The sequence below is a fragment of the Pygocentrus nattereri genome, chromosome 24 (assembly GCF_015220715.1).
Source record: "Pygocentrus nattereri isolate fPygNat1 chromosome 24, fPygNat1.pri, whole genome shotgun sequence".
Lineage (NCBI taxonomy): Eukaryota > Metazoa > Chordata > Actinopteri > Characiformes > Serrasalmidae > Pygocentrus > Pygocentrus nattereri.
Window position 1 is genome coordinate 30,802,559 of NC_051234.1, and position 18,201 is coordinate 30,820,759.

Genomic DNA, 18,201 nt, shown 5'->3' on the forward strand with positions numbered 1-18,201 from the left:
GACACAACAGGGCGGTAAAAGAGCTGCATGTGGCTCGAGAGTTGCTATTACTGACCCCTGCCCTGAACGGATGACCATATTTGAGACATAATGGAAATACAACAACATATTGGAAAAATAATAAAACATAAAAGGTGTCTTGTGCAAAATTTATGGCACACTAATCTTCAAAAATCGCACATTTAAATTGTACGTTTGCTTATCTTCACTTAGAAAATCAATAAAACCTAATTTGACACGTGACTTTTGCACAAGACTGAACTTTCCTACATTTGCTGGGTCAGCTCGTTTAACATTATTTATTCCAGTAAATGTATAAAGGCTCGCACTCACTCAGCAAGAAGACCGTTTCTTCCACAAAGTGTCTCTGCTGGCAGATCTCCAGGGCCTAAAAGAGAAGAAGGAAAACATAGTTCACTTGCGAACAGCACATTCGGGCAAAATATGAGATCGATGGTGATCAATGATCTCGTGGTTAGAAAGAAAGAATAATGCGCTGCGGCTGTACCTTCTCCAGTGGGCAGTGGGTGCTGTCCCTCAGGAAGGGCAGCAGGTTGGGCCGGTCATACTCTGCGTACAAACTGATCTGCCTCTCATGGTACTTCTGGCCCTTGTGGTGGTCTCGCTTGAACAGCTTGTGCAGGTACTGGAGGAAAAAAGTATGATGACTATCAGGGATGGGGGAGTTAAGCCAAGTAGCGCACTACCACAGAACTGGGCTGGTGGAGATTACGCAATCCTGACTGAGCCGTGGACAGTTCGAGCAAGCGGTCAAGCGCGGGTCCCACGCGCTGATCAACCCGTACTAGTAGGCTTAGCTCAGGGGTCGGCAAGCTGAATGTTAACCAAAAGTCCATTCATCTCCAATTTATTGATGCTCGTCTTAAATCTTTCTCTTTGCCATTTCGCCGTCTGCGCGTCATTAACTCCAGAATTTAAGACCATTTATTGAGAAAACGGTGTTAGAACTGTGCGTTATGACGATATTACAGCAAAGGAGGATTATTATGTTATTTTACCTAAAATCTAGTTCTGCTGTGGAGCTGCAGCAGCTCTGATTCTCACCCCAAACAGAACCAGGGTCACTGATGTGGATTTTGAGGCTGAAGTGTTGAAGTTTTAAGGACTCTGAATGTCACGTCTGCACGTCTTGGTAAAATGTTTAAAATGGAGCAGTTTTATTTCAACAGTTGACAAAACTGTTTGGTTTGTATCCAGTTTTTGTTGTTTTTTGTTGGGACAAACCTTCAGTCTAAATTCTCGTTGGATATCACACCTTTGGGTGTGTAAGTTTGATTGAACACTTTCTGGTGATCTTTTTGTTTATTTGCAGCTTTTTAATTGTGTGTCTCTTTCTGGCACAGGATCAAATGCAGTGTCTTGTTCACACGGTCACTTGGGCTTGTCTGGTGCGTCAGGTGGAGATTCAGAAACATTCTGACCGCCGCACTTTGAAAGTAGCTAAAAAGTAGCCAATACTTTTCAAAAAGTAGCTTTTCCAGAAAAAAAAGCAGTTCAATTGTAGCTGCTACAAAATTTGGGAAAGCAGCTAACTACTAATTTTTCAGTAGCGATCCCGACCCTGATGACTATATTGATTATGAATCAAATGAAACGTCACATTTGATGCGAATCCGAATTTGTGATGTTACTGGACGAAGGTAAAAAAAATCACTAGGGAGCAAATTGGCTAAACAAGCTTTGCTTTGGAGACCTGGTGGAAATAATTAGACACATAATTAGATTAATTAGATAATTAGATACAAGATGCGGAAGAACGTTTAGTGGCGTCAGCTGTTCTGGACCCCGTCTCCGAGCGAATGAATGAAACTCAATCATTAAATCTTCTTTACGAAGACCTGCTGATGTCATCCCTTATACAAATAATGCATGGCCTCGACTTAGTAAGGTGTGCGAGTGAGATAATTACGCCTTAGCCAGGGCTTAATAAGGCATGATCTCATTCCCACACCTTACTAAGTTGTGGCCACACGTTAGGATCTGGGGCTGGTTTCATGAAAGTGTGTGTTTTTCATAACTTCATTCTTAGGAAAAAACTTGACTGTTCTTCAAATAACTTCTTAAGTTTTATCCTCATTTCTTTTCTTTATTGTTTTCTTAAGAATAATTTTAAGTACAGGTAGTTTTAAATGTTTGGTTTGCTCCTCTGAGCGGAATAAACGAAATAAAAATAAAATAATGGATAAAACATCAGTTGATACCACATGTATCTCGCATCGTTTATGGTACATGGTAAAATGCAGCGCAGCCTACATAAGAAAATAAAGAAATCTTAAGAAAATACTCATCTTAAGAGAATATCGGAGAGCATCTTAAGAATTGCATTTAGGAACATTCTTATGAGTCTTAAGAACTTTCGTGAGTGTTTTAATAAAGCTTTCGTGAATCCGGCCCTGGTTCTTATGTGTTGATATGCCGTGGCCATGCATTATTTTTGGGATTTCACCAGCAGGGCTCCGTACTTTTACTTTTTACAGACCTTCTTTTGAGCCTATATGTGGGGACGTTAACATGACATGATGATGTGGTCTGAAAAACTCCCAACCCAAAATGCTTAAACGACGATTTCAGGCTTCACAGGGCGACTTATTGTAGTGTGTGTTGTTTCTCCTGAGTCTGTAACACGTCTTATGATTTTAAACATAAAAAAAAACACATAGTGCAGCTTTAATCTGTTAAAATGTCGTTTTAACACAACAAAGGACAAATGAATGCAACCATTACGGAGTGCTTCAGTGTCAGTTTTAGCTCAGTACTAAGTCAAAACTAGGGGGAACATGGTAAGGTAAACTCCTCCTGACACAGCTGGCTGCTTAGTCATTTGACAAATACATATTTGTATCATCGGCTCATGAGAGGTTTCAGAAAAAAGAACCGAGTCATTTTATTTTAAGACCAGAAAAATGAAACAGAAACTCTGTAGAGTGTATTTTGTGCTCCTCTGGGATCTGAACACTGGCAGCATGTTTTACTTATTCTTTTCACTTGCTCACGTGTGCTGCTATCAAATAGCTGTTATAAGACCGTTAGTCCTACGGGGGCTTCCCATCCAGAGCTGTTTTTCTGTACCGCCTTCAAGGACCACCACTGCTCCCCTCCCGTCACGGGAGAGCTCTGTTGCCTCCTCAGAGAGCGCAAAATCAGCGACTTTCACTGACAAACACCGGACAAAGGCCGGTGGGCACTTCATAGGAATCCTTTAAAAAAGACCTGGAAAGGGGCTCTGATGTGATGCTCAGCCTGTGCTGGAGAGCAGGCTGGGACTTTAGGGGTGTGTGGGGGTGAGGGGGTTGTGGTGGTAAGAGACAGAGTACGGAGAAGACAGAAAACGGTTGGTGGGGGGTCCTTGGGGGCGCCCTGGCTCTCCCTTTCTTATGCACAGCAAAGCAATACTGCCTACTTATTATTACTATTATTATTATTACTACCTCTTTTTTGTTTGGCTTGTCTTGTTTTGTTTGTTTGCCTTACATACTGTCTGTTGTCGTTTTTTTTTTTTTTTTTTTTCTTCGTGGCTTGTCTCGTCTTAACTTACTTGTCTGTCTCTTGTACGTTAAATAAAACAATCCCTGATTATTTAACCAGAGGGTTCATTCCAGCTTACCACATGCAACAGCTCAGGCCGGCCTTTCAGCTCTTCCACCACTCTGTCGGTCTGACAAAGAAAAGCACAAGAAAGAGAAGGAAAGACAGAGAAAGAGAGATGAATCAGTAAACAGTGTTAGTGTGCTTTTAATCAGAAGACAGAGGGCAGCGGGGTGAGCTCACCGATATTTTATCTTCATTATCCAGCAGCATGTCAACAGCTTTCTGGAAACGAGAGAGAAACAAGCAGACACATCTTTCATTTCTACGCCACGATTAATCAAAGCTTCCTGCCGCTGCCATCCAAAACACAACAACATCAACAAAAAGAATCTATAACTTTGTTGATGATGAACGTCAGATCCTGGTATCAAACTCCTTAAGCAAGCCCATCAAATAAGCCTAGACTAAAGCATCCGGCTTTAACGTTCGTATTTCTAGACTGTTTGATAAAAAAAGGATTTATTTATAAACACGCCTTAACTGGAACTCGCCGGAAGAATCTCAGTTAAGCGTAGGACTATGTGATCATTAGCGGCATCACTGCATCTTTCAAGCAGGTATAGTTTCCGTTTCTGCATGTTCCGGTTAGCTGACGATAAAAATCAGCTCCTTCTGCATTGCTGTGAAAAAGTCATATTTAATGTTTTTACATGTTTGTCCCACTAAACGGTTTCAGATCCTCACACAGAATGTAATAAGACACGAACGTGAGGAAGCAAAAGGGGCTTTTTAATGGGCGTTTCATTTAATGAAGGAAAAAGTTATGCAACGCCTATGCCACCCAGCGTGAAAAGGGCATTACCCTCCATAAAAGGTCATAACTGGCTGTGCCACCTTTAGGAGCAGAGTCACTCTCTGAAATCGTGTGTTTTTGTGTGCCTGGCATTTACAGCTATGTTACACTTGAAAAACAGGTTCGGGTTACAATTTATCCATTTATTATAGATTTTAAAATAAAACAATAACTCATTTGAACAATTTCACCTTCCTGAGCCTCAATTTAGCAACATTGGTTTTTAAATCGATTATACGGAATTCCAAGCACCACAGAAGAGCTCGTCGCTGAGGCCATATTTTGAGGTAAATAAGTTTTTCTGCAGTTTTAACTGCAATAATCTCTACATGACTATGCAATACATGATTTAAATGACACAAAGAAAACAAAAAACAAATAAATGTTATAAAATATAGAATGAAAGTCCCCAGGAGTCGTGTCACCGGTGTTACTGCGTCTCTTATTCTGAAATAAAAGTCACACTGATGACGTCACTCGACCCCCTTTGACCTGTTTTCTGAGGATCTATGGAGAAAAGCTCATGGTGAGTCCACTGCGTCTCTCAGTTCTCAGAGATCTTCTCACTCAGCTCATGATCTCATATGAAGCTTCTAGCTGACGTCACTGGTGTGACCGACTTTACTCTTGTGTAACTGTAAAAATAGAATATAAATGGATTAAATGACATATTTCAGTGGACGTTCCCTGATTGACAGCGTGTGGTTTGATGCTCTGCAGCAGCCGTTTTTGTAAAATGCATTTTTCATTAAAAACGTCTCTGGTGTTACTTTTCTTATGTGTAACACCAGTGAGGATCAGTAACACCAGTGACTCCTATGGAGAGACAGAACAGTGGACGTTTCTCTAGAATGACCTAGCAACTGTGCCAAATACTTCCTATACTGGCGGTCAGTCAGAAGGAATATTGGTCAGCTCTTTTTTGCAGCCTTTTCAGCCAGTGCAGTTCTTTTAAATCACTCAGGGGTGGACTTGCTCTTATGCTTTGGATAATTATCTCGCTGCTTTACCCAAATGTGCTTGAGTTTCAGATCACGAATGATGACCGGACATTCCAGGCAAGTCTTCTAGATCCTGAACCATTTCTCTACACCATCATACTACCACCACCATGCTGGACTACCTGACTGTTGGTATGAAGTTCTTTTCGTGCAGTGCTGTTTAAGCTTCATGCCCAGTGTAACATGATGCCTCTTCATAAAAAAAGTTCTGCTTTTGACTCATCTGCGCACAGATTTTTCCAAAAAAGCTTAGGGGTCATCAAGAAGCTCTGCCCAGTTTCTTTATAGCGATGAAATCATGAATGCTGACCTTACCTGACCTTACCTGAGGCAAGACACACCTGCATTTTTTTTTAGATGTTCTTCTGGGTTCTGTAAGTGGCTTCCTGGATGAGTCATTGCCTTTAGAGGAACTTTGGTAGGCCAGACACTTCTGGGAAGTTGCACCACACTTCTAAGATTTCTGGATTTGGAAACATCGGCTCTCACTGTGGTTCAGTAGAGCTCCAAAGCCTCAGAAGTGATTTTTAATCCATTCCAGACGGATTCATTTCAAAAACCTTCTCACCTCTGCTGGAATTTCCTTTGAACATGGTATACTGTGCTGCTTGTTGAGACCTTATGGTCCACTTCTCACAGCTGGAAAGGTTCTATTTCACTGATGTTCAGATTCAACAGGGCTGGCAGAAATCAAGCCTGGGTGTGTCTGGTTTAACTGACTGTAGTTACCACCTAATTTGGTTAACTGGTTCATCAAGTAACAAGGGCAATTACCTTTTTCACACAAGGCCATGTGGGGCTGGATAACCTTTTTCTTTCTTTCTGTCTCATATTAAATTTTGTTCGAAGACCTCAAGTGTGATAAATATGCAAAGGTAGAAGAAACCAAACACTTTTTCATGTTACCGTATGAAGTTCTTAAATTAGGTCCTGGAAATGAGATAAAGAACATCTGAAGAACATCTTTGTGATGTTTCACCTCCTTATCGAAGTCCATGAGGAGGACGATCTTATCCTCGATGGAGGAGAACAGGTTGTGTTTGTGGATGAGCTGGTACACGTCTTTGTGTCTGAGCCTCAGGTAGATCTCCAGCGCTCGATCATAGCGCTGGTCATACGTGTATCTAAAACAGGAACATCACAGACATATATGGAGCTGCCAGTTTTACCATACACCACATGATTTAGGTACAACTTACAACTACTGACTGTAGGCTGCACAGTTCATCAGCCCCACTCTACCCGGTCCAACAACGGAAAGGGACCACCACAGGACCACCACTGACATGACATTTTAAGGGTGGACCACTCTTAGCACAGCAGTGATGCCGGAATAGGAGTGATACCCTGAGAACTTTACAAAACTTGGGGCTAAATGAAAAAGACTGTGTAAATTAATGATATGCATTCTGACCAATTATAATACATAAGTATGGACAAAGGCTGATAAACAGACATTTGCTTAACTGCAGGCAAGAAAAACGACTGGCTGAAATTAATGTAGGTTGACTTTTTAAAAAAAAAGGTAATCCAGGTACTAGGAGGCCAAAACTTCAGTAGTGCAAATTAAGCAGCATTTAATTAAATCTATTTTACAACATCTTAGTTATGTGTCTGCCCTCTTTTCCCTCTTTTCTCCCCTCCGCCCGTGTGCTCGCTCTCCCTCTCTCCCTCTCTATACATAGAGTGAGCTGTCAATCGTGCTGTCAGCCGGCCAATCAAGCAGTCTTGCAGCAAAATGGGCGGAGCCTCCCATTCAAAAGCAGCGTGGACAAATTGTGTATCAGCCTACCGGTTCACTCGTTTGCCACCGTTTGTTTTCTGCTCTGTCTAGTGCTCTCACTTTCCCTTTTCCTCCATTTTTCTCATACTATTCCCCTCGGATTGAGAACAGGCGAGATGGTGTGCATCTACATTGCACCACGGAGTCCGGGAGCCGTCCCCTGTATTTTGGGGAAGGTTAGTCTAGAGTAGCTACTTAGTTTTGCTCCCTGTGTTGGCAGTTAGTCCTGACTTCAAAAACAACACAGCTTAAGGTCGTTTTTCTTGGATTCTGTTCATGTCTTTGGCACGGTCCCCGTGCTCTTTCTGAGGTACGATTAGCTCAGCCCCAATATTGCCGTGTTGTACCGCTTGTTTAGGTCGGTGTTTGTAAATCCTACATCACTGTGTTTAGACTTTGTCTTAAATAAAATGTTTTTTTTTCGTCACATCCCTCCTCGACTGCCACTCACCCCACGCTTACCACTACTCCTACCATTCCTCCAAATCTACATTAATCTACACCGGTCAGGCGTAACATTCTGACCACCTCCTTGCTTCTCCGCTCATTGCCCACTTTATCAGCTCCACTTACTGTATAGCTGCACTCTGTAGTTCTACAGTTATAGACTGTAGTCCATCTGTTTCTCTGATACTCTGTTACCCTGTTCTTCAGTGGTCAGGACCCCCATGGACCCCCACAGAGCAGGTACTGTTTGGGTGGTGGATCATTCTCAGCACTGCAGTAACACTGACGTGGTGGTGGTGTGTTAGTGTGTGTTGCGCTGGCCTGAGTGGATCAGACACAGCAGCGCTGCTGGAGTTTTTAAACACCATGGGGTCCTGACCACTGAAGAACAGGGTAAAAGGGGGCGATGTGCCGACATCTTAGCAGGTCAGAGAAATACCTCGAACAAGCTGAGATCAGCTGTATTAGTTACCAAGTCAGAAAACTAATCAGGTCCATCTTTTCTGCTACTCACAGTTCCGCCAGAGTGGTGAGCAGAATGCTGTTGGTGGGGTCCTTCTTTAGGTGGTCCGTCACAGTCTGAACTATAGTCATGTTGTTGTACAGCTCTCCTGGCCACTCACGGATCAGTGTGGCAAAACCCTGAGGGAAGAAGAAATGCTTGTGGATTAGAACTACATTCTGGCCTTTGCGATGATATTCCACACTTCTCTTTTCATCTCTAGATTACTAAAATAATTCAAATGTTCTTTGCCACCTCGTAATCAGTCTTGAGGAATTCGTGCAGGATCATCTCGTAAATGGCAGGTCTGAGACGCAGGTCTCCTCTGGGCAAGTACTGACTGATGGCCTGGAGGAAAAGAGAAAGACTGGGGATTTTAGATGAACAGCACAAAGTGAGGGTGTGCAGCTTTAAGCTCTCCTTATTGGACTAGTGAACTACAGGCAGGTCAGTCTGAGAATCCTCCAGATCCTGGATGCCCTCAGGGGTTATAAAAGGGTCAACCTGTTTTTAGGCATCACAGTGACACAAAAAAGCAGCCAGTTTCTTGGAATGAGCATCAAAAAGCATGATAAACCGATAGATTCTAAAAATCATATAAAAATATTGTAATTTCAAAGCAGGAGTCATTGGCAAACAAACACTGGCCAATATTGACAATCTATGGTTTTATTAGTGTCAGTGAAAACATCGCTAATAATGTGGTGCAAATAAGTGCCAAGATTCAGACCGAAGAACATGAACAAACTAAAAATGCATGTAAACACAGCAGGTGTCTGAACACGATCCACTGACACTCTTTCTAAATCTTTACCAACACGCATAAAATCAGTTCAGTGCTCGTGGACTTACCTTCAACTGTCCGATAGTTTTGAACCGGTACACCTCGTTCTCCCACAGATCCATATTCTTCCCCAGCACTTTCTGACACTTTCTGTAAACGGGACACAGAGACGTCGCAGCTCCCTTCACCCAACATTTAACCTTTAAATGCAATACAAACTGTCCCAGTACCTAGCAGCTGTGTCATAGTCTTTCTTCTCCACCAGGTGATTGATGTAGGCCATCCCGATTTTCTGCTCATACAGAAGACGTTCAATAAGAACGACACATTGCAGATTGATCGGAAGATTATAAAAGTGATGTACTTTAAAGATTAATACTTTAGAACCTTCGATCAGACAGTCTGTACCTGAACATCGTGCCTCTTGATGTTCTTGAAACTGATCTCAGCTGCCATCAGTGCCTCCTGGAACATATTCAGACATCAACAATCTTTTAGCATGGTTTTTTGGCCGACTCACTGGCCGACTCACTGGCCGACTCACTGGCCGACTCACTGGCCGACTCACTGGCCGACTCTCTGGCCGACTCTCTGGCCGACTCTCTGGCCGACTCTCTGGCCGACTCTCTGGCCGACTCTCTGGCCGACTCTCTGGCCGACTCTCTGGCCCAATTAGATTTTCTAATAAGATTTTTAATTGAATGCTTTTCCTTTTACTTTTAAATCTATTGTTTGAAACATGTTTTAATGATGTTTTTCCAGTTAGCTAAAAACAAAACTTAGATTCACACTATATAAACAAATAGAAAAAGGATGTAAAGCAGTGCAGGTCCACCAAAAATCAGACTTTTCCTCTTCCTCCCTACAGTATCACTTAACATGTCACCCAGAGCTGTTGGGGCTGGAAGTGATTATACACAACGTTTACCTGCGTTTACACATTTATGGGTCTGTTATACAGACAATGTATCAGAATCTTGTCATTTTAATTTCTATTCTCATTGATTTTTTTTTAAACAACATTATTTTTTCATATGTAAAGACCTCTGAATGACAGCAATGTATGAAAGGTGCTACATAAATAAACTCGCTTTGCCTACAATCCGCACATCTCTCCGAAAAGTTAAATGAGGTTCTTATATAATAATATAATAATAAAGTTATACAAGGCTAACGATGGTACACACTGACCTCATATTTCTTCTTGTCAAGCAGCCAGTCGATATGGTCATCCTGGTCTCGTTCTTTAGCCACCACAATGTCTTTAGGGCTGATGATGTAGAACAGAGACTCTCCCTCAGAGTGCTCTATAGACAAGAAACATTTAGAGCCCATTTAATTCCTCTAGGCCAGTTCACCAGACCCGATTCATAGAGGAAGCCTACATACCCAATTAAAAGGTAGAATATGGGCTGTTAAATCAAAGTCATGGACTCTTTGCCAATCAAATCACGTCTTTTTGTCTCAACACATTTACACAGGTGCGAAGGTGAGTGAAATCTTGGGTGCATAGCCCCCCTGGAAGAATTTAACTACAAAAGATATATAAACTAGAAAAAAGAAATACATATACACAGACTCTAAAGAAGTCTGTGAAGAAAAGAAAAGAAACTCAGATATAACTTAAAGTGGTCAGTGTGCAGCTTGTATAGCAGTGCAGATTTATTGTCCTCTGAAAAGAACAACACACAGACATTAATGTCTAAATAGCTGGCAACACAAATGAGTCCACCTCACAGTGAACAGGTCCAGATTGTGCCCAATTGTGTCGTCGTCATTAGAGTTACATGGTTCCAGGTGTGAATGGGGAGCAGGGCTGTTAAATTTGGTGTTTTGGGTACAATTCGCTCACACTGACCACTGGATATTCAACATGACACCTCATGGTAAAGAATCTCTGAGGATGTGAGAAATAGAATTGTTGCTCTCCACAAAGACGCCCAGGCTATAAGAAGACTGCCAACACCCTGAAACTGAGCTATAGCACAGTGGCCAAGGTCATACAGTGGTTTTCCAGGACAGGTTCCATTCAGAACAGGCCTCGCCAGGGTCGACCAAAGAAGTTGAGTCCATGTGTTCAGTGTCAAATCCAGAGGTTGGCTTCAGAAAATAGATGCATGAGTGCTGCCAGGATTGCTGCAGAGGTTGAAGAAGTGGGAGGTCAGCCTGACAGTGCTCAGACCATACGCCGCACTATGCATCAACTTGGTCTGCATGGCCGTCGTCCCAGAAGGAAGCCTCTTCTGAAGCTGGTACGAGTGGATCAGACACAGCAGTGCTGCTGGAGGTTTTAAACACCTCAGTGTCGCTGCTGTACTGAGAATAGTCCATCAACCAGGAATATCCAGCCAACAGCGTCCTGTGGGCAGCGCCCTGTGACCACTGATTAAGGACTAGAGGATGACCAATACAAACTGTGCAGCAGCAGATGAGCTGTCGTCTCTGACTTCACATCTACAAGGTGGACTGACAAGGTAGGAGCGTCTAATAGAGTGGACAGTGAATGGACACCCACCCAATTAGTACCTGCTCTGTGAGGGTCCATGGGGTCCTGACCACTGAAGAACAGGGTAAAAGGGGGCTAACAGAGTATCAGAGAAACAGATGGACTACAGTTTGTAACTGTAGAACTACAAAGTGCAGCTATACAGTAAGTGGAGCTGATAAGATGGACAATGAGCGTAGAAACGAGGAGGTGGTCAGAATGTTTAGAGTACTGCACCATTTCCAATATACAGTTTTACAGTAATAAGTTATGAACTAAAACTACGATATATATAGTGTTGCCCACGTTTCCGTATGTGCAGTTAGTGAGTCTGAGCTAGATAAATAAATGAAATGCAGTGGATAGAATACTGATACAGAAATCTCCCAGATTATACAAGATATGGATAGAAGATGTCAATCTATATGCATAAGTATAGATTTCCTAGCTGGAAGGTGCAGTAAGATCAGAGTGAGTCTGTTGAGATGTGGATGAGGTGTAGACATCTTTAAATCACCAAACATTTCATTCATTCTCTCTCCCTCAGTGTCTTGTTACCCAGTCTGTAGTCACGGCACTCGTTCTCCTGAAAGTTGCGAACGGTCAGAGCATCAGACGAGATCTCCTCACAGCTCTCCGGCAGCGGCTGAATGATGTCCAAGCGTGGCCGTGCTCGGAACTCCTCCTCCTGTGACAGACGCACTCAGTTAAACTCTCTGTACAGAAGTCAGAGACAATCCTTAATCCAGGTTCTGATCTCAGTCTGAAATGACTGAGTCATTCATCTCTAAGAGATATTTCTGAGCAGATTAGATGTACAATAGTCCGTGCGCATAAGGAAAGGGAAAGGTTTTCAAAACTAATTCAACAAATTACTGAAAGTAGTGGTGTCAATTAAAACTGACTGAATGAATCACAGTAATAGGTTGTGATTAATCATGATTAACTGTGAGGTTTAAATTGTGTTTACTTGTATTTTTGGGGGAGATAAAAGAAGTAAAAACAATTGATGAATTGTACGGCAGTGAAAGGCCTGGCTAAATTGTGCCAGCGTTGCCTTCAGTGTGCCTTCTTTGGCGTGTTGGACCTGCTTTATCATTTCGAGAGTTGAACTCCAGCGTGTGGACACATCCTGGATGAGTTTCTCCTCTTCTTGACCATGAGAGGCTGAACTTTCAGCTCTGCCGTGTTTGCAGGACTGTGTTTGAATGTCAGACTATTTTACGACACTTGGCTAAACAACAACAAAGGTGGTAGATCCCTGGCTGCAGTGATCATAGTAGTAATCCTAGGTTACTAGAGAAGTAACCTTTAGTCATCCAGCTCCAGGTGGAAGTTTAGTTTTATCTAAACTTCTAAGCTTTTAAAAACTAAACTTGCCGTTCAGCACACCAGCGGATGTCTCCCCGGTCATCGTGTTATTTATGCTTGCACCTTTCAGCAAATCAGCGCAGGGATTACGGGAGAAATTCGGGGTCGAACTGGGCAATATGATTAATTTGCCTTTTAAAAAAATTAGGTTTCCAGATTAACTACGAGTGTCAACGTTGACAGCCCTGATTAAAATGATGAAACTGACAAGCGTGCAAGACCTGACAGACCCCAAAACTGCCCCCATCAGATAAACAGCACTGAAAGCTTTGATCTCTGAGAGAGAGGAGAAGATCAAGCTGCTCCAGATCTGAAAACATCCACAGGTGCTTCTGTCCGTCCTTCCACTGTGAGAAGACCGCTCAGCGCTGTGGGTCTGAAAGGACGTGTAGCTGATCAAGAAGAGCCTCACTGAGAAAAGGAGACGGACACATCAAACAAAGAAGCTGAACGATGGACTGACCGCCCCAGAGTCCAGACCTCAACACAACTGAATGGGTTTGATTACTTCAGAAAATCAACCAGCTTCTCAGACTGAGCTTTGGAGGCGTGTCTGCAGGTTCTTAGAGGAGCTGAAAGTGAGTCTCCTGAAAAGAGTGGAAGCTGGAATAAAGGTAGAGCGATGCACTGAACACTCAAATATCTGATATTATATTTAATCATATATTGTCATTTAAGCTTTTCCCTGATACTGAAAAACAGATAACTAGTATTAAATGGTCGTTCTGACTGGATATTAAATGGATTCACAGTGGTCTCTGAGTTTTGCACAGCACTGTACATTCAAAAATGTATTTTATATCTTCTCCAGCTCATCAGGTACTTATTATTATTAGTCCTCAATCGCCTTGATGAGATAAGATTAGCAAAAACACAAAAGTGTGCAGTACATCTAGGCTTCACTGGACAGTGGACACAGAACGAGGAACCGTACCATGTGCTCAGAATTCTCTTTAACAAAGTAAAGAGTAACGAGCTGATCAGCCAGAGGAGCCAGTCCGCTGATAAAAAACTCGGTCTCGAACGCCGACACTGCAAGAGACCAGATCAAAAAAACTCAGATCAGCACATTTTTACAACGGAGTTTTCTTATTATGGCTCTATGAGGCACTATGGAGATACCAATCTCGACGTAGCGGCTGGGTAAATCTCTGATCTCCGTAGGGTCTCGCTCCTTCACGGCACACATCTGAAACCAAAATAGATTCACTTAAAATCTGACATCACTCATCCCCTCTTTTAGAAATCACTGTTACAACCTCCAATACAGTAACGTTACAGGAGAAAGAAGTACATGTTCTCACTGGTAAGGTAGTGAGATTTTAAAATCAGGTCATTTTGGACGATTTTTCATGAAATCTCATTCCCGCCAGGCAAATGTTGACAATATAGCTCCTCTCTGTCTCTCAAACTACTGATGCACTATGCTGAAATAACAATGTAGTGTTAAAATAATGACTTATCTGACTTTTTTCTCAAAATATTGATTTTATATCTTAAAATAAGTAGTTTATTTATTCCTGACCCTCAGAATTTTATCATAATAAATCTCAAGAAAACAAGTCATTATTTTTAGGTAATATGGCAATATTTTAGAGAACGTGTCATTATTTTGGCACAAAGTCAAAATTTTGACCACTGCTGCAAAAAGTCTCGGACCTTTTCTCCTCTGCCTGGCATGAATGGGCTTCTCTCATTTACAGTCACCATTTTCAAATAATGTAAAAAAAATTAAAAAAAAGAAAAATTAAAAAGAAAAAAAATGTCCCTAATGACGATACACTGATACGTTGACCGTATACTAATGACAGGACCGAGCTTATTTAAATAAGGAAATAATAGTGAAATAAATAAATAAATAAATAAACAAACAAACAAACACTACAACTGCTGGGAATCTCCCCACTGTGATAAAGAATTCCCAACTGTGAGCTCACCACTGACGTAGAAGCTAACGAATACAGACAAGATTTGGCCTCCTAGCAGTAGCGTTGGCTAAGAGGCTTGCTTCTGCATTAGCCAGCCAGTGGAGAAAAGGAAAAATTCTCACCCATGTAGCCTCCCAAGAGCGCTGGTACTTAACAGGTCCTTCCACCATTAAAATATACCACAAAATGAGGGGTTTCCAAGTCTCTAAACCCAAAAACTTCGCTCTAGTGACTAAAGTGGCACCACTGTAGGGGCGAGTAGGCACGTTTACCACAGATGTAGCGATGGTCACACCTTTCATTTTGGTTGGAGCGTGCCTTTAAGTTGAACCCACCTTTATGGAAGATCCCCAGCCAATGATGAGTGTAGTGTTATCTTTCCAGCAGAGGCTGCAGGGGTACATATCAGGCCTTAGACTTGTATTGTCTCGCAACACATTGGTGATGCGCTGCTTACTGCTGATGTCGTAGATCTTGACCCCCTGAGCGAGAGAAGAGAGAAAAACAGCTTTAACCTGAAAGCTTTCGCCCAAAACACAGAAACGTAATAATAGGCAGTGTCAATCTAGGAACCTACAGAGTGGTTTTAGCATGAAAGACCAAGCAAATCTGCTGATATGACGTTGTAAAAAGGTACCGATTCATAAACCGTAATGCAGTGTATGTGTGTGTGGTGCAAACTGGTCAAGAAATGTAGATTTGGTAAGTAAATCCAGCACCAGAAGTTCAACAGGTTGTCCTCAGACGCAGAAGATCACGTCTGGCTCTGAGGAAACTAGCTAAACTAAGGGAATACGTGAGAAGGGTCTGGCTGCAGCATCGCACCACCAGCCTATTGATGTGGACCCTCTCAGAGCAGGTACTATTTGGGTGGTGGGTCATTCTCAGCACTGCAGTAACACTGACATGGTGGTGGTGTGTTAGTGTGTGTTGTGCTGTTGTGAGTGGATCAGACACAGCAGTGCTGCTGAGGTTTTAAACACCTCAGTGTCGCTGCTGGACTGAGAATAGTCCACCAACCAAAAATATCCAGCCAACAGCGTCCAGCGACCACTGATGAAGGACCAGAGGATGACCAACACAAACTGCAGCAGATGAGCTGTCGTCTCTGACTTTACACCTACAAGGTGGACTGACAAGGTAGGAGTGTCTAATAGAGTGGACAGTGAGTGGACACAGTGTTTAAAAACTCCAGCAGCACTGCTGTCTGATCCACTCAGATCAGCACAACACACACTAATGCACCCCCACCACGTCAGTGTTACTGCAGTGCTGAGAATGATCCACCACCCAAATAGTACCTGCTCTGTGAGGGTCCATGGGGGTCCTGACCACTGAAGAACAGGGTAACAGAGTATCAGAGAAACAGATGGACTACAGTCTGTAACTGTAGAACTACAGAGAGCAGCTATACAGTAAGTGGAGCTGATAAAGTGGACAGTGAGCGTAGAAACGAGGAGGTGGTCAGAACGTTAAGCCTGATCTGTGTTTCTATGGTTGGAGCCGAGTGCTGAGTTTTAAATAAGTTACAGGAGTTAAGCCTGTTTGCATGCATTTGTTCTGGACCGATAACAAACCCATTTGGAGGTACGACCAACATGTATGGAGCTGGTGCAGCCAGCAGGATTACATACCTCAACCACTGCGGTGGGTTTACTTACCAGCTGCTCTCACTACACCGTGTGTGATATCCCTCCCTCTTTATGAAGTGTAGACCTACCACACTGTTTGCCCAGGCGATGAGGTTGGCCCTCCATTTGACATTGGTGATGGTGCCCTCTCCCTCGTGCAGAGTGGACGTCTTCCAGCGGTTCAGCCAGTTTCTCTCGTACAGCAGCAACTAGACGCGGCAGAGAAACACACCACTGTTCAAAAACCACTGCTTTCACAAATACGACACAATTAGTGGGAAGTCCGGGACTTTACTCCCGAATGATGAACAGAGCTGAGGATTCCATAATAACTGAGCAAGTTGTACAAAAATGAGGAGGAAGTTATGATAAAATAAACAGAATGCAGAATATCTCACACGAAAAGCCGTTCAAACCACACAGCAGATACACCGACCTCACGCTTTATATATATATATAAATAAAGATTCAAAGCTAGACTTTAGGATATCGTTTATATATTTCACACATAAAGTGACAATAAGAAGTTATTTATGGAGAAATAATATATTGTATTTATCTACTTAGAGGACTTTTGGTCAACTTATCTGCTTCTAGATGTCTCACTGTTGAAATGCAAGACATTATGGATATTGAAACGTCAAGCAGTCATCTAAGAATCATCTGCTGCTCCGTTCACCATTCCAGACACGATTAAATGTCTTAATTATTTGTGTATTAAATCCAGTCATATAGAAAAGTTTGGGCGCCCCTGGTCAAATTACCCATTGTGTTGATTTTGTGAGTGAGAATAAATGAACACACTCTCTACCTAGAACACACGTCTGCACGTTTTAATGCACAATTACTGCTTGTTTACAGATTTTACCATGTTGGAAATAAAAATAAAACGTCCTGTGCAAAAGTTCCCCAAACATGTAGCGAATAAATAGAAACTGCATGAAAACTTAGCAGTTTAAACATATTTTACATTTACATTTATGGCGTTTGGCTGACGCTCTTATCCAGAGCGACTTACAGTTTGATCATTTTACACAGGGAGGTGAAGGTGGTGTTGGGAGTCTTGCCCAAGGACTCTTATTGGTATAGTGTAGGGTGTTTACCCAGGCGGGGCACTGAACCCCAGTCTACAGTGTAGAAGGCAGAGGTGTTACCCACTACACTAACCAACCACATGTAAGTTTTCAAAACATGCGATTTGATCAGGGCGTTAGGGGGTTAACTTTTGCATATTAATCAATGAATCAATCAATCTTTATTTATATTCTGAGCACACTGGGAAGACTCATATACACTGTAGCTGAACCAATGCAAAAATCAGGGCTTGCGGAGTTGGACAGTAAAAACATCAAATGCTAAAAAATTTATACCAACAATCATAATAGTAAATTAACTGATCTGATAAAACTAATAAAAAGGAAATAAATAAACAAGATAAACTATAAATTGAAAAATGAGCGCTGCTCAGCCACGACGCAACAAGAGCTACACTCAAAATGAATAAAAGAAATAACAGAAGAGAAACAATAGCTAAACATATCAAAATCACATTAAAAGTTAGGTAAAATCAAGAAAAACAGCTGCATGTATAATTACATATAAATAAAAGCATTCTGGTAAATGTATCCAATTAAATTGCTCTATAATGGTTTATTTAAGGAACAGGCAGCGCTATAAACAGGTTCCTCAATACCCAGTGTCATAGTTTACCCCAGCAGATGGCAGCAGAATACAGAGCACCGTCAAACAGCTCGCGTGTAGTCGCAGCTGTGATTCGGTGCTGATCCGTAACCAGCTGCTGTGTGTACGCCGGCGGTGTGGGTTGGCTTTGGATAATGAGGATATGTAGCATATACAGACACAATAA

General features: G+C 42.2%; 1 protein-coding gene across 1 annotated transcript in view; it reads right to left on the reverse strand.

Annotated features, from left to right (window-relative positions):
* Positions 1-18,201, reverse strand: part of vps41 (VPS41 subunit of HOPS complex) — a 51,465-nt gene that overhangs the window by 8,851 nt on the left and 24,413 nt on the right. Inside the window, exons 8-23 of the mRNA XM_037534187.1 lie at positions 16,424-16,543; positions 15,039-15,185; positions 13,898-13,964; positions 13,710-13,807; positions 11,963-12,092; positions 10,111-10,226; positions 9,328-9,384; positions 9,150-9,211; positions 8,988-9,069; positions 8,391-8,483; positions 8,148-8,275; positions 6,383-6,527; positions 3,790-3,831; positions 3,626-3,676; positions 509-646; positions 334-388 (exon numbers count right to left, since the gene is read on the reverse strand). Of these exons, the coding sequence (XP_037390084.1) occupies positions 334-388; positions 509-646; positions 3,626-3,676; positions 3,790-3,831; positions 6,383-6,527; positions 8,148-8,275; positions 8,391-8,483; positions 8,988-9,069; positions 9,150-9,211; positions 9,328-9,384; positions 10,111-10,226; positions 11,963-12,092; positions 13,710-13,807; positions 13,898-13,964; positions 15,039-15,185; positions 16,424-16,543 (1,531 nt within the window). The remainder of the gene's footprint in view (positions 1-333; positions 389-508; positions 647-3,625; positions 3,677-3,789; positions 3,832-6,382; positions 6,528-8,147; positions 8,276-8,390; positions 8,484-8,987; positions 9,070-9,149; positions 9,212-9,327; positions 9,385-10,110; positions 10,227-11,962; positions 12,093-13,709; positions 13,808-13,897; positions 13,965-15,038; positions 15,186-16,423; positions 16,544-18,201) is intronic.